This window comes from Salminus brasiliensis, chromosome 9, assembly GCF_030463535.1.
Source record: "Salminus brasiliensis chromosome 9, fSalBra1.hap2, whole genome shotgun sequence".
In the NCBI taxonomy this organism is placed as follows: domain Eukaryota; kingdom Metazoa; phylum Chordata; class Actinopteri; order Characiformes; family Bryconidae; genus Salminus; species Salminus brasiliensis.
This window is the reverse complement of record NC_132886.1, coordinates 29,207,407-29,218,678: the sequence shown is the minus strand read 5'-3', so window position 1 is coordinate 29,218,678 and position 11,272 is coordinate 29,207,407. Positions and strand designations below refer to the sequence as shown.

General features: G+C 41.3%; 1 protein-coding gene across 1 annotated transcript; it reads left to right on the top strand.

The window, feature by feature from the left end:
* Positions 1 to 147: 147 nt before the first annotated feature.
* On the top strand, positions 148 to 8,362 carry e2f5 (E2F transcription factor 5). The gene is made up of 8 exons (XM_072688147.1): positions 148 to 401; positions 1,611 to 1,720; positions 1,844 to 2,009; positions 3,421 to 3,525; positions 3,631 to 3,916; positions 5,075 to 5,251; positions 6,576 to 6,614; positions 7,377 to 8,362. The coding sequence occupies exons 1-8, from the start codon at positions 270 to 272 to the stop codon at positions 7,484 to 7,486; spliced, it is 1,125 nt and encodes a 374-aa protein (XP_072544248.1). The 5' UTR covers positions 148 to 269; the 3' UTR covers positions 7,487 to 8,362.
* The last annotated feature ends 2,910 nt before the right edge of the window (positions 8,363 to 11,272 follow it).

Below are 11,272 nucleotides of genomic sequence, written 5' to 3'. Positions count from 1 at the left end.
CGCTGACTTTTGTTGGGACCTGGAGTAGCTAACTGCCGACTCCGCGCGGTTGCCATGGTGACGGCAACCGAACGTCATTTCCTTTCATTTAAAATCCCTCCAGCTCTGTGGGGTAGTTTTACCCCTGAGGTAAAAACACACACCCCACTCACCCCAAACAAACATGAACGGGGGGGTTTCTCCGTCATTTAGCACTGGCTAGCTGAATAGCTGTTTTCCTCAAAGCCGTCAAACACTGAATTTAGTGGTTTTCAGTGGAGTTCGAGACGATGAGCAGCTCCGGTCGCTCTCCCTCGGTTCCGAACGGGTCCAGTCGCCATGAGAAGAGTTTGGGTCTGCTCGCCATCAAATTCGTGACACTGCTGCAGGAGGCGAAGGACGGCGTGCTGGATTTGAAAGTGGTAATGTTGGGTTATGTTCGTAAAGTAGCTTCAGGCACAGTCCGGGTGTTTCTCCTGAGCGGGCGAGCTGCCGCCCTCGTCCAGCCCGGCTGGGCTCGTCCTCACCGGGGTACTTCAGGTGACCCTGGTCAGGTCTGTCAGACACCGACCACTGACTCCACCGCTGGTCGGGTTTCTCTCCTCGTAGATTTTCACTGCTGGTTTGATTGAATTTATTTTATTATTATTATTATTATTATTATTATTATTATTATTTAAGAGTCTGTAGGCACCTGCCGGAGTTTTTACCTCAGAAAACCAAAGTTTCACTGGTTGCTTTTCTGTCTTGAAAGCGAGTCGCCTGGGAATGAATAATTCCTGACTAATAAATGCTCGGTTTCAATGCAGGCAGTAGTGGTTAGAGGGGTAAAAGGGCTAAAAATGGTAGCTAAAATGATATTTGAGGGTGTATTGCGTTAACGTTACTGTATAGTTGGTGCTAGTGCTAGTGCTATCTCCTGAAGGACCGTGACCTGCTGTGTGTACTGAGGCAGCACGTCGTGCGAGTTAGCCAGCGCTAACTAATGGGACCTCTGGAGGGATCAATTCCTGGGGTTTGTACGAGCTTCTGAAAAAACAATATTTTTTAGACACAATCAGTTCCTTCAGTAAAAGTAGACTTTAACAATCTGTTAGGCCAATTTAACAACCTTTTCCCTTAATCTAATAAAGTGTCCCCTATGTTTAACGATCAGTTCTCTCATATTATATAAGAAATCGTTTCGTAAACGTAACTAAAACTTGAATCTACTCTTCCAGTTTAATTAATTCATTGCCTGAATTTAATAAATCATTCCCTCAGTTTAGATGGGATGCTTTAAGTGAACTGAGGGAACGGTTTATGTTCCCTGTGGGTCTTTCTACCTTAAGCTCCAGTATTGAGTATTTCCTCGCACTGAGCCAAAAGTAAATTTTAATACATGATGCCTAAAGATTTAAGAAGCAGTGGTACACACTGATGAAGGCTTGATTCCTGGCAGGTGTAAGGATCCTCCTCAACTAAGGATCTCCTGTTGTGCCCCCTCCCCCTCCTCTTTTGTCCTGAACTACCTCTCGCCCTAATTGCTAATCCGCCTGTAAAGTTCACACTGTGGTCTCTTGTTCTGCCAGCTGTTTTTGTTCTGGTGTAATGTGAACTTGTTTCCGTGCTCCCTCTTTCTGATTTTGCAGGCAGCAGACAGTTTGGCTGTCAAACAGAAAAGGAGAATCTACGATATCACAAATGTTCTTGAAGGGATTGGGCTCATCGAGAAAAAGACCAAAAACACCATCCAATGGAAGTGAGTGCACACACTAGAACAGTTTGACCCGTTTAAACGGTTTGGTTTTTGAGATCCATGCTGAGCTTTTTCCTCACCTGTCGAGAATGAGTTCAGAATACTGTACCCTGCTTCTTTCTCTAGGGGAGAAGGTTCAGACTGCCAGCCGCAGGAGCTCCTGGAGCAGGTGGAGCTTTTAAAGGCACAGATATCTGAACTGGAGAAGCAGGAGCGGGAACTGGACATACAGAAAGCGTTTCTGCAGCAGAGCCTCAAATACCTGAAGGAAGACCCCAACAGCAACAGATATCCTTTAAGCAGTTTGTCCTGGATCTAAAAGAAGAAACGTCTCATCTGTGCAGGCAGGGTGTTTGAAGGTGCAATGGCTCCAGTAGAAAATGTAGTTTGCTCTGGTCTGAATCAGATGATGAGTTTGTTAACCTTTGAGAGGTTTCCCCCTTGGTTTGGTTAGTTTTCACACAGGGAAAAATTCAGGCGTGCCAAAATGCATCACAACAAGCCACGTGAGAAAATGTTCTCTTCCCCCTATTGGTCAGACCTGTCTGGACCTGGAGCAAGAGACAGGAAGAAGTTCCTGTATATTTCTGTGCAGTTTAGCATGGAGCAGCGTCAGAGTGGGCATTTGTTCATAGTGGTAATTATCTGGGTAATATACCAGGTTAAACTACACCTGCAGAATGATTATCTCAAACGTACAGAGTACACTTTAATGTTTGGGTTGGATCGAGGTCTGATCTCGCCACAAACAGACTGTTCCAGAGTTCAGGCAGTAATCGCACTCTGAAGCGGACCAAAATAACCTCACTGAGACCCTTGAGAAGACGGTCTGCATCAGAATGCGATGACTGCATTCACACTTGCACAAACTAATCACCACAGGAGTGAAAACGAAGCACGCTGAAAAGTGCAAGTGTAAAAAAAATGACCATGGTGCATTTATTTTAAGGCTAATTCAGTAAGCAGGTTCTACCTGTAGAACCAACAATTTTTGCTAACAAACATTTTAAACTGTGCGTGATCTAATTCAAGCAAGTCAGTTTGTCTGTCTGCCTGTAGAAGGTTTCAGTTGAGTAGTAACGCAAGCCTGCCTGAATTCACTTAATATATTAACTTTCTGGTCCTTCCAAGTCACCATGGTCAACCAGAGCCTAGCTGAGCTAAGATGGCTCATTCCAGCAGGCTGTTCTTGCACAGTTCCAAAACAGTTCAGTTCAGTTGAAGACAGGATGCAGAAGTCATTTGGTGGGTTTGGTGAAAGAGGTTAGAGCATTTATTTGGTGGGTTAACAAGGACATTCATATGAATGAGACTATTACTTAACAGTTTCTTACTGCTTCTGTATGCCAGTGTCTCAGCACTTGGTTGGAGAAGCACTTTTGTGTCTGCTACCTCCTACAAATGTAGTCCTGACAGTTTAGCTGTTTTGGGTAGTCCCCACCCTTAAGAGGCCCGAAACTGGTGTAATCTCAATCCCATTGTTTGGCAAAGAACAGCTAATTATGAGAAACTGCTTACTCGTGGCTGTGAGTCCAGTTTTTCCAGTCTATAGTTTAAGCATGCTGGATTTTCTGGGTTTCTGGCCTGGGTTTCCATCAATGCTTCTTTTTTCCATTGTATTTAAAATTCACTAAGAAATGGAATATTTGCTTTGCCTTTGTCAGAGTCCCCTATGACAATTTCCCTTTACCTTGCTTACATATAACTATGTGACTCACGAGGACATATGTGACGTGTTCAGTGGTGACACCCTCCTGGCAGTAATGGCACCTGCTGGGACACAGCTAGAGGTCCCTGTTCCTGAAGTGGTAAGCAGCATCAAGTACCTGCTAATGAAGACCTCAGAATGAGCTGGAAAAGGAAGACTTATAATACAAGGACACGTTTTGTTTGTGTGTGTGTTCTGTTACCAGGCTCAGAACGGTCAGAAGAGGTACCAGGTGAATCTGCGGAGTGAGTCAGCTCCTATTCAGGTGATGCTGATTAACAGAGAGACCGGCGGCTCCAAGCCTGTGGTGTTCTCTGTCCCTCCTCCAGACGATGTGTGTGCTATGCCCACTCCGCCCAGCACGCCTGCAGGTTTACAAAGATACCCCGTCTCCTCATCGGAGCTCTGTGGGTTGGCGCACAGCCAGCTCAAGAGCCCAACATCTGAGCCTCAGCTAACACCCTCCTCCACTCCTCCAGATGTTCATATGGGTGAGCTAAAAAGCAATGGTCACTTCTGGAGAATAGATTGTACTTAGTGCTTGTGATCAGATTTCAGAGACCAAGACAGACAACACTGCCAGACACTGCTAGATATAGGAAAACGGGTAGCTACACAGGCCAGGCCTAGTGACTATGGCCCACCATAAAAGGACTTTTATTTATTTATTTTTTTAAATTTATTTATTTTATTGCAGCTCGGGCAATTGGCCTATAAAACTGCATTTGGGACCCAACCAAAGTCATATACTATTTATACACAGTCATATCGGAATATTAGGCCACTTACTTGTTCATTATAGAGGGTAAATGCTCCATTGTGGTGTAGCTCGCCACAGTCGTTGTTCCCTTCTGTCATCAGTGGCCTGTGAGGCACCACTGTTATGGCATTGGGAGGCACTCAAAAACGTCCATTCTTTCTCATCCCACAAGTATTTGGTGCTGCCACCCTTGATGCTACCTCCCTTTGCCCAATACCCTATTTTCATGCCCTTTTCGACATCAGTCAAATCACCCATGACTGGCGTTGTGCACTCTGCTACAACTGACTGGTGTGCTTGCTTATTTATAGGTGCAGCAAACCCAAAGTCACGTGACATCAGTGACCTCCCAAGCTCAGTTCATTTAAAACCTGGGGTGGTCGTAATATTCTGTTATGACCGTGTACAGCTATAAATATTCGATAAATGCATTCAGTGGCACCTTTTTAAACAAGTATTTGTATATTATAGTCAGGATTCCCCCCCCCCTTTGGTGTGTTGGGGCATTACCTATATAGAGTACACAGTTTTTTTTGTTTTTTTTTTGGGGTTTTTTTTTGTTTTTCTTTCTTTCTTTTTTTTTTTTAAGATTTTGATGGGATCTATTTGCACAAGCTTGTTTGGTTAGGTCACGTCCAGGTTACATTCACATAAATCATACATATTTTATATGTACTCTAACCTGGTTTGGAAAGCAGGAATTTGAAGGCTGTGCCCAATGTTCATGTAATGTGATCTCTGATTTACTTGTGCACAGATGTGAACTTATTGTGGTTTGGTAAAGATTGCTTAACATTTTAGTAGTTTTCAATAAAATGTCTAAGCTTTAAATCACTTCCATGGACACTGTTTGTCATGCTTACCCTAATTTTCCTCCCCTCTTCTTAAGAGTGCCATTCTGAGTCACCTGGCAGCCAGTGCTTGCTGTTGCAGGAGTCTATGGTTGGTGCCGAGACAGTAGTGCAGCCACATGGGGCGCTCGGGGGACACGATATACCATCCATGCTGGATGTGGGGAGTCTGCTTAGACTCAACACTGTTGACCAAATGAAGGAGGAAAGAGAAGGTAAATACTTTAATAATCCATGAAAGTGTTTGTATTTATTTATTTTAGCTTTTGTACATCAGTATGTTTTACTTGCTTGGTGGAGTGGAATGTGAAAGTTTGGGCATTCTAAGTAATGAAAGCTCTCAGATATCAGACTATGGTCGGACTATGGCTCATTCCTTCCTTTTGACTCAATTCTAGTTGAAAAAAGGCAGAGTGAAGGCAATTTTAAGTTTGTATTATTGCCATGAAGGCAAATCCCAACCCCTGTTTGACTGCAACAGACCTTTAGGAAAATTGTCAGGCTGTAGAGTGCTGCACTGTTCTATTGTCCAGTGACTCCTACTATAAAGGAAGAGTCAAAGAAACTGTGCCCTCACCACAAAATTCAGCATCTGAGGTTTTCAAAGGAGCATCTAAACATGTCTGATGCATTTTGCAAACAAGTGCTGTGACTGATAAAGGTAAAATAAAACATTTTGGTTGCATTGAGCAGACGTATGTGAATGTTGTTTAAAAAAAGAACACCCCTCCAGCTGACATGGGGGGTGGACTGATCATGCTTTGAGTTTGAGTTGCAACCAGTGGTATGGGGGGAAAAGTTTTGCTGTTGGGGAAATATGGATTCAATTTAATGACGGCAAATTCTGAATGTAAACGCCTGTAAAATAAGCTGATAATGAGAAGAGGATTGCTTCCACAGCAGGATAACTGATCCTAAACACCTCAAAAGCCATAATGGACTACCACAAGAGGCATAATCAGAAGGATTTGCCATGCTCTGAAACAATGGAATAATCTTGCTTAAAATTTTACTGAAATGTCATCTTTAAAAGAGAACCTGATTTAAAAAGGCATACAGTTCCTTATTTTGCTGTTCAAAGTAATACATTTTCATAAGAGTTGGCATAAGAGTTTTGCATGCCTCTGTATATTCCTTATGGGCAACGTTAATCAGAAAGCATGATACCTTTTTCATCAGTGCCGTGACCAGTTTCCAGCTGAAACGTTGTGGAGGTTCTCTGAAATAGCTGAGCAGTATCTTTATTTTAAATTGTACAAGCCCATTAAACAAAGAAATTGCATATTTCATCTCTTATTCTTTCTGGTTAAGCGTCTCCTACCAGCTTCTGTCCCGTCATGCAAGATGTATACCAATTCTATGTGCTCTGTTTGTTTTTGTTCTTAGCCCACTCTAATGCGAACTGGGTACTCAATTTGGATTTGGAATTAAAAAACTAATTGACTTGGCGCATGACCTTTTATAATAATGCAAAAAAAAAATTGAATTGACCATAATCTTGGTGAATATTTGCAATTAAAAGTAGTTTTTGTCTTCCAGGTGTTGCTGACCTAATAGACGAACTTATGTCTTCAGACGGTAAGTCAAGGTTCAGCTTTGGCCCTACAGGGATTAAATTAGTTTGTGCATTTGCACATCTGTGTCAGCAATTGGTGCAACTTAAAGTAGCAGAATGTGGTCATTAGAAGGGGACTTAAGACGGTGCATAGCCAAACAGAAGTACAAAATTCAGCCTGTAATCGAAGTGGACGAGGGAAGGGAAAAATACAGAGGCTGAGGTGGATGGAAGTGAAACCACAAAGAAGCCTCAGAGAAGGGGAGAATTATCGTATTGGCAAATAAAAACATTCCAGTTGTACCTGCTTTCTTGTGCAGAATATCTCCAATAAGGATGGGTCAAAAAAAGACCTAAAGTAAAAAAACAATGCAATGGGCTTTTAGACCATTTTTCTGTGCAATGTGGTTTTCATAAAAAAGCTATTCAGAGAAATGACAAACCTGCTCATTAACAGACAAGTGATTGTAAAGGTTACCTCATATGATCAGGTCTACAACCATATCAAAGATATTGTTCCCACTTGTGACCGAATCAGCAGTTTCTTGCTGTCTTTTTCACAGCTTGCCTTTAAGTGGTAAATCTTCAGCCCTGAGAAAGAGACAGAGTCTAAAGATTCTGTTTAAACAGGGATCCAGGAAACTGTGTAAAACCTTGTTATCCTTATCTGCATCGTTTGTAGATCACGCCTTACAACGGTCATGTAGGAGTCTCTCTCTTTTTTTTTTTTGTGTGTGTGTTTTTGCATGGTTGCACCTGCACTAATTTCCTTTTTGTCTCTGTAGTTTTCCCCCTGCTGCGACTCTCGCCCAACCCAGGTGTGGATTACAATTTCAACCTGGATGACAATGAGGGAGTCTGTGACCTGTTTGATGTTCACATCCTTAATTATTAAGAAAAGCCAGACACATCAGTGGGTTGTGGCACGACTTTGTTTACCGAGCCCTTCTCCCTTCCATGGTAACATTCCACAGCACTGCCACTGGCAAACGCCAACGAATTACATTCCTTCACAATGACTTGGTGACCTCCACACACACCACTTTGCCTTAGATTCACATTAATATTCAGACTTCTCCTCATGGGAGTGTTATTTAGTGTTCCTCTCTGACACAGAGCTGGATGTTGTGACTGTTTACTGGAATTTGGTTTGGTTGCTTCTGGCATTCGCTTTTTGTAAGTGGTCACTAATGAGTGGAGTAAGACTTCAGTCGACCGAGGATTGTCAACAGTAATTCGGTTCGTTTTTGGGGGAGGGGGAGGGGGGTAGGGATTACAAACTACATTTAAAGTAGTTTCTGTTTTTCTTTTGTTTGCCTAGTACTCTAATGTGTGCCTTATGATGCCGTTCTTGCCATTATACAGATCACACAGAGTGGAAAAGCATTTGTATGTATTTATATTCTGTTTTTGGTTCCTTTGTATGAAGAAATGCGGTGCTGCCTTATTTCAACCTCTGAAGTTTACTTAATTTTGGATGAAAAAAAATATATATTTAAGGTTTTTTTTTGTATGTGTGAAATAATTTGCATAGATAGTTGTTGCACCTAATTTAATTATCATTTCAAGTCTTCATGAAATAATGAAGCAATGTTAAGCTGTTAAGCTGCCTTTGATAATCTACAGGTCCGTCTAACCGGCCAAATCCTTGTGCCTTTTGTAGCACTTTTTTGAATGTGTGGTTTCTTCCTTTCTGTTGATTTTTCTAATTGAAGCAGTGATTTTGTTTTGTTTGCACTTTTTTTTTTAAATCAAAGTTTTATATAAAACACTATTGCAAATGTTCATTTTGTGATCTTCCTTTTTTGTGTTCCAGAGACACTTTTATTGAGCAATTTCATGTTACACTGGAACGGTATCTACAACGCCTTGATGTGATAGGCTTTCTCAGTAACTCCAGACAAACATGTTCCTGTGCCAGCTTTACCAACCTCAAATCTCCCTCAGGCTTTGTTTAGACAGGCAGTCAGTTTGCTTTTTTTTTATTTTTTTATTTTTTTGAGCTAATCCGCTGGGTGTCTAATCTTTCCAGTAAATTTAAATAATTGTGACGGCAGGTTAGACTTCGAAACCTGCTTGTTGAAGACACCCGACCACGGTTTAAGGGCTTGAAGGCAATATTCCCTACCATTGAGGTTGGGTAGAAATCGGTTACTGTGCACATCAGAATAAGGCCACACGATGTATTTAAGCTTTATTTTCTGCTCTACTGAACAGTGTTGGTGTTAAGCGTGACTTATTTTTTGTTGCCAACTCTAGGAGTTCCCCAAGTGAACTAACTGTGGCAATCCAGAGGGAGGCAGTAGATACAAATATGCAGAAAGGCCTCAATAGGGCTGATTTGATGATTTGCATTTTTTGGTTTTACTTAAACTGTTTAATGACAATATTGGTAAATATGAACAAAACAATTCCATACAGTGTATGCCAACAGATACTGTACTCTAGTACAGATTGGGTTGGAGTTTTCCATGTTTTTCAGCTGCCATATTCCTTTGCAATACAATAACTCTGTGAAAGCATTAGGTTGGCTTGTATATGCATTGTAAAGAACACCAGTTGTCAAATCCTGAATACAAGTGCATAGAAGTACATGCTCTCAATTAAACTTAAAAAAAAAAAAAAAAAAACAATACTAATACCAAGCACCAGGTTCGCTATATCTGTAATGAAAAGACCATCCGTTGTGAAATTGTATATTTAAATAAGGTAAATCATTTTCAGTGTTTGTACAAAGAACCATTGTATCAAAGCAGCGTTAACAGTGTTATCCTCAGTAGACACAATTATATTTTGGAGTGTTAATGTGACCCAACAAAAATTGTATGTATTTTTTTGGTATGGCCTGGGAGTGTAGCATATTTTGTGAAACTTGGGCAGTAACTTACTACTTCAGATGTTTATTTTGGGGACAAATGGTTTAGCCTGCTTTTGTTGGGGTAACTGTTGCTTCTGTCTAAGAAAGGCTTTCTACTAGATTTTGGAGCATTGCTGTAAGTTTTGCTATCGGTAACAAGTGGTTTAGTGAACGTCCAGACTAAAACCTAAAACAACTTGAAGTGCAGTAGTTAGAATAGCTGTCCACAAACATTTGGACAGATGGTGTAGATTATTCTTTCAAATCCATAGTTTTGTACATAAATACTAAGTGTTTTTGGTATTTAATTAAGAAAAAAGATTTACGATAGATTAACAATATTTTGCTACCGAAAGTAGTTTCCACCTCCTACCTTACACTGATCAGCCATAACATTAGTACCATCTGCCACCCTTGTGCCACTACAACTTCAGAAATCTGAGGCATGGACTCCAAGACTTCTGAAGACGTCCTGTGGTATGTGGCAGACGGTAGCAGCAGATCTGTTGAGTCCTGTAAGTTGCGAGGTGGGGCCTCTATGAATTGTCAATGAGCCTTGACCCAGTTCCCCAGGTGTTCTTCCTTTCTACTTTTGTTAGGTATTGTTCTCTGCATACCAGGGGAAAAAAATCCAAAGACGTATCTGTTGTTCTGGAGATGTTCTGACCCAGTCGTGACAGTTTTAGCTTTTGTGAAAGTGTTGCAGACATGCTTTTAACACATCACCTTCAATAACTGACTGTTTACTTGCTGCCTAATATATCCACCCCTCGCCAGATGGCACTGTAAATGAAAATAATCAATCTTCACCAAATGTTAAGGCTGGTCAGTGTGTATGAACAATTCAGCAGGAAAGGAAAGTGTGTGCAAATGTTACCCCATTGGCAGGGTTAATTGTAACTGAGCTGCTAGCTGTAACAATAATGAGCTAGACTTAAGAATTGAGCTTAACACTGTTAATTCAGCATGGTTCTATGTGCAAAATCAGCTTTCCAACCGAAATACATAAAATAAGGTAATGAATTTGGATAAATCCATGGACAAAACCTTCCTGACAACCTTACATTAACCTCTCCCATTGTTTCTGTAGTGGAGACTGTCCTTGAGTCTGCCTGGCTCTTACTGTGAATGCAGTTTCTTTTAAGGTACTTAAACAGTTTTCAGGGTGATTCTGGAGAAACCTGTCTGAATTCACTACAGTAGTGTTTCTCAACCCTGCTCTTGGAGGCACCCTCCCCTGCGCAGTCTACTGCTTTCCCTGCTTCCAACACACCTGAGTCAACTAATTGGCTCATTAGCAAGCTGCTTCAGAGTTGCAGGGTATGTGTTGAAGCAGGGAGTCCACTAAAATGGCTCAGGGTGCTTCTCAGGGTTGAGAAACTCTGCAAGACAGAATATGAGGCATGTTCTTGGACCTGTTTACAAACATAAGCTGTAATTCATAGGGTTTTTTTTTGTTGTTAAGATTGTGTATTCACTACAGACTAAACTGTAGTGTTGTTTTAGATTAGCATTTTCTGAACGTAAATATGAGACAGAATGAGGTTAGAAATTTAAGAATTCAGACACTAGGCAAATTTCAGATGTTTCCCAAATGCTTCTCAAATCCGATCTGGTGGGATGACTGTCTGCACTGTTATTTGTAAAGGAGAGAATCGTATTTGCCCATCCAGACATCACAAACACATTTGCATGGTTTGCTGTGGTAACAACATAAGCTTCAGCCTGACTTTACTTGTGGTGCTCTTCTTGAATCACACACTTTCATCACTCTGGATTTGCTGTGGTTGTTGCCTGGCGTATAGAGACTGATGCAAAAGTAAC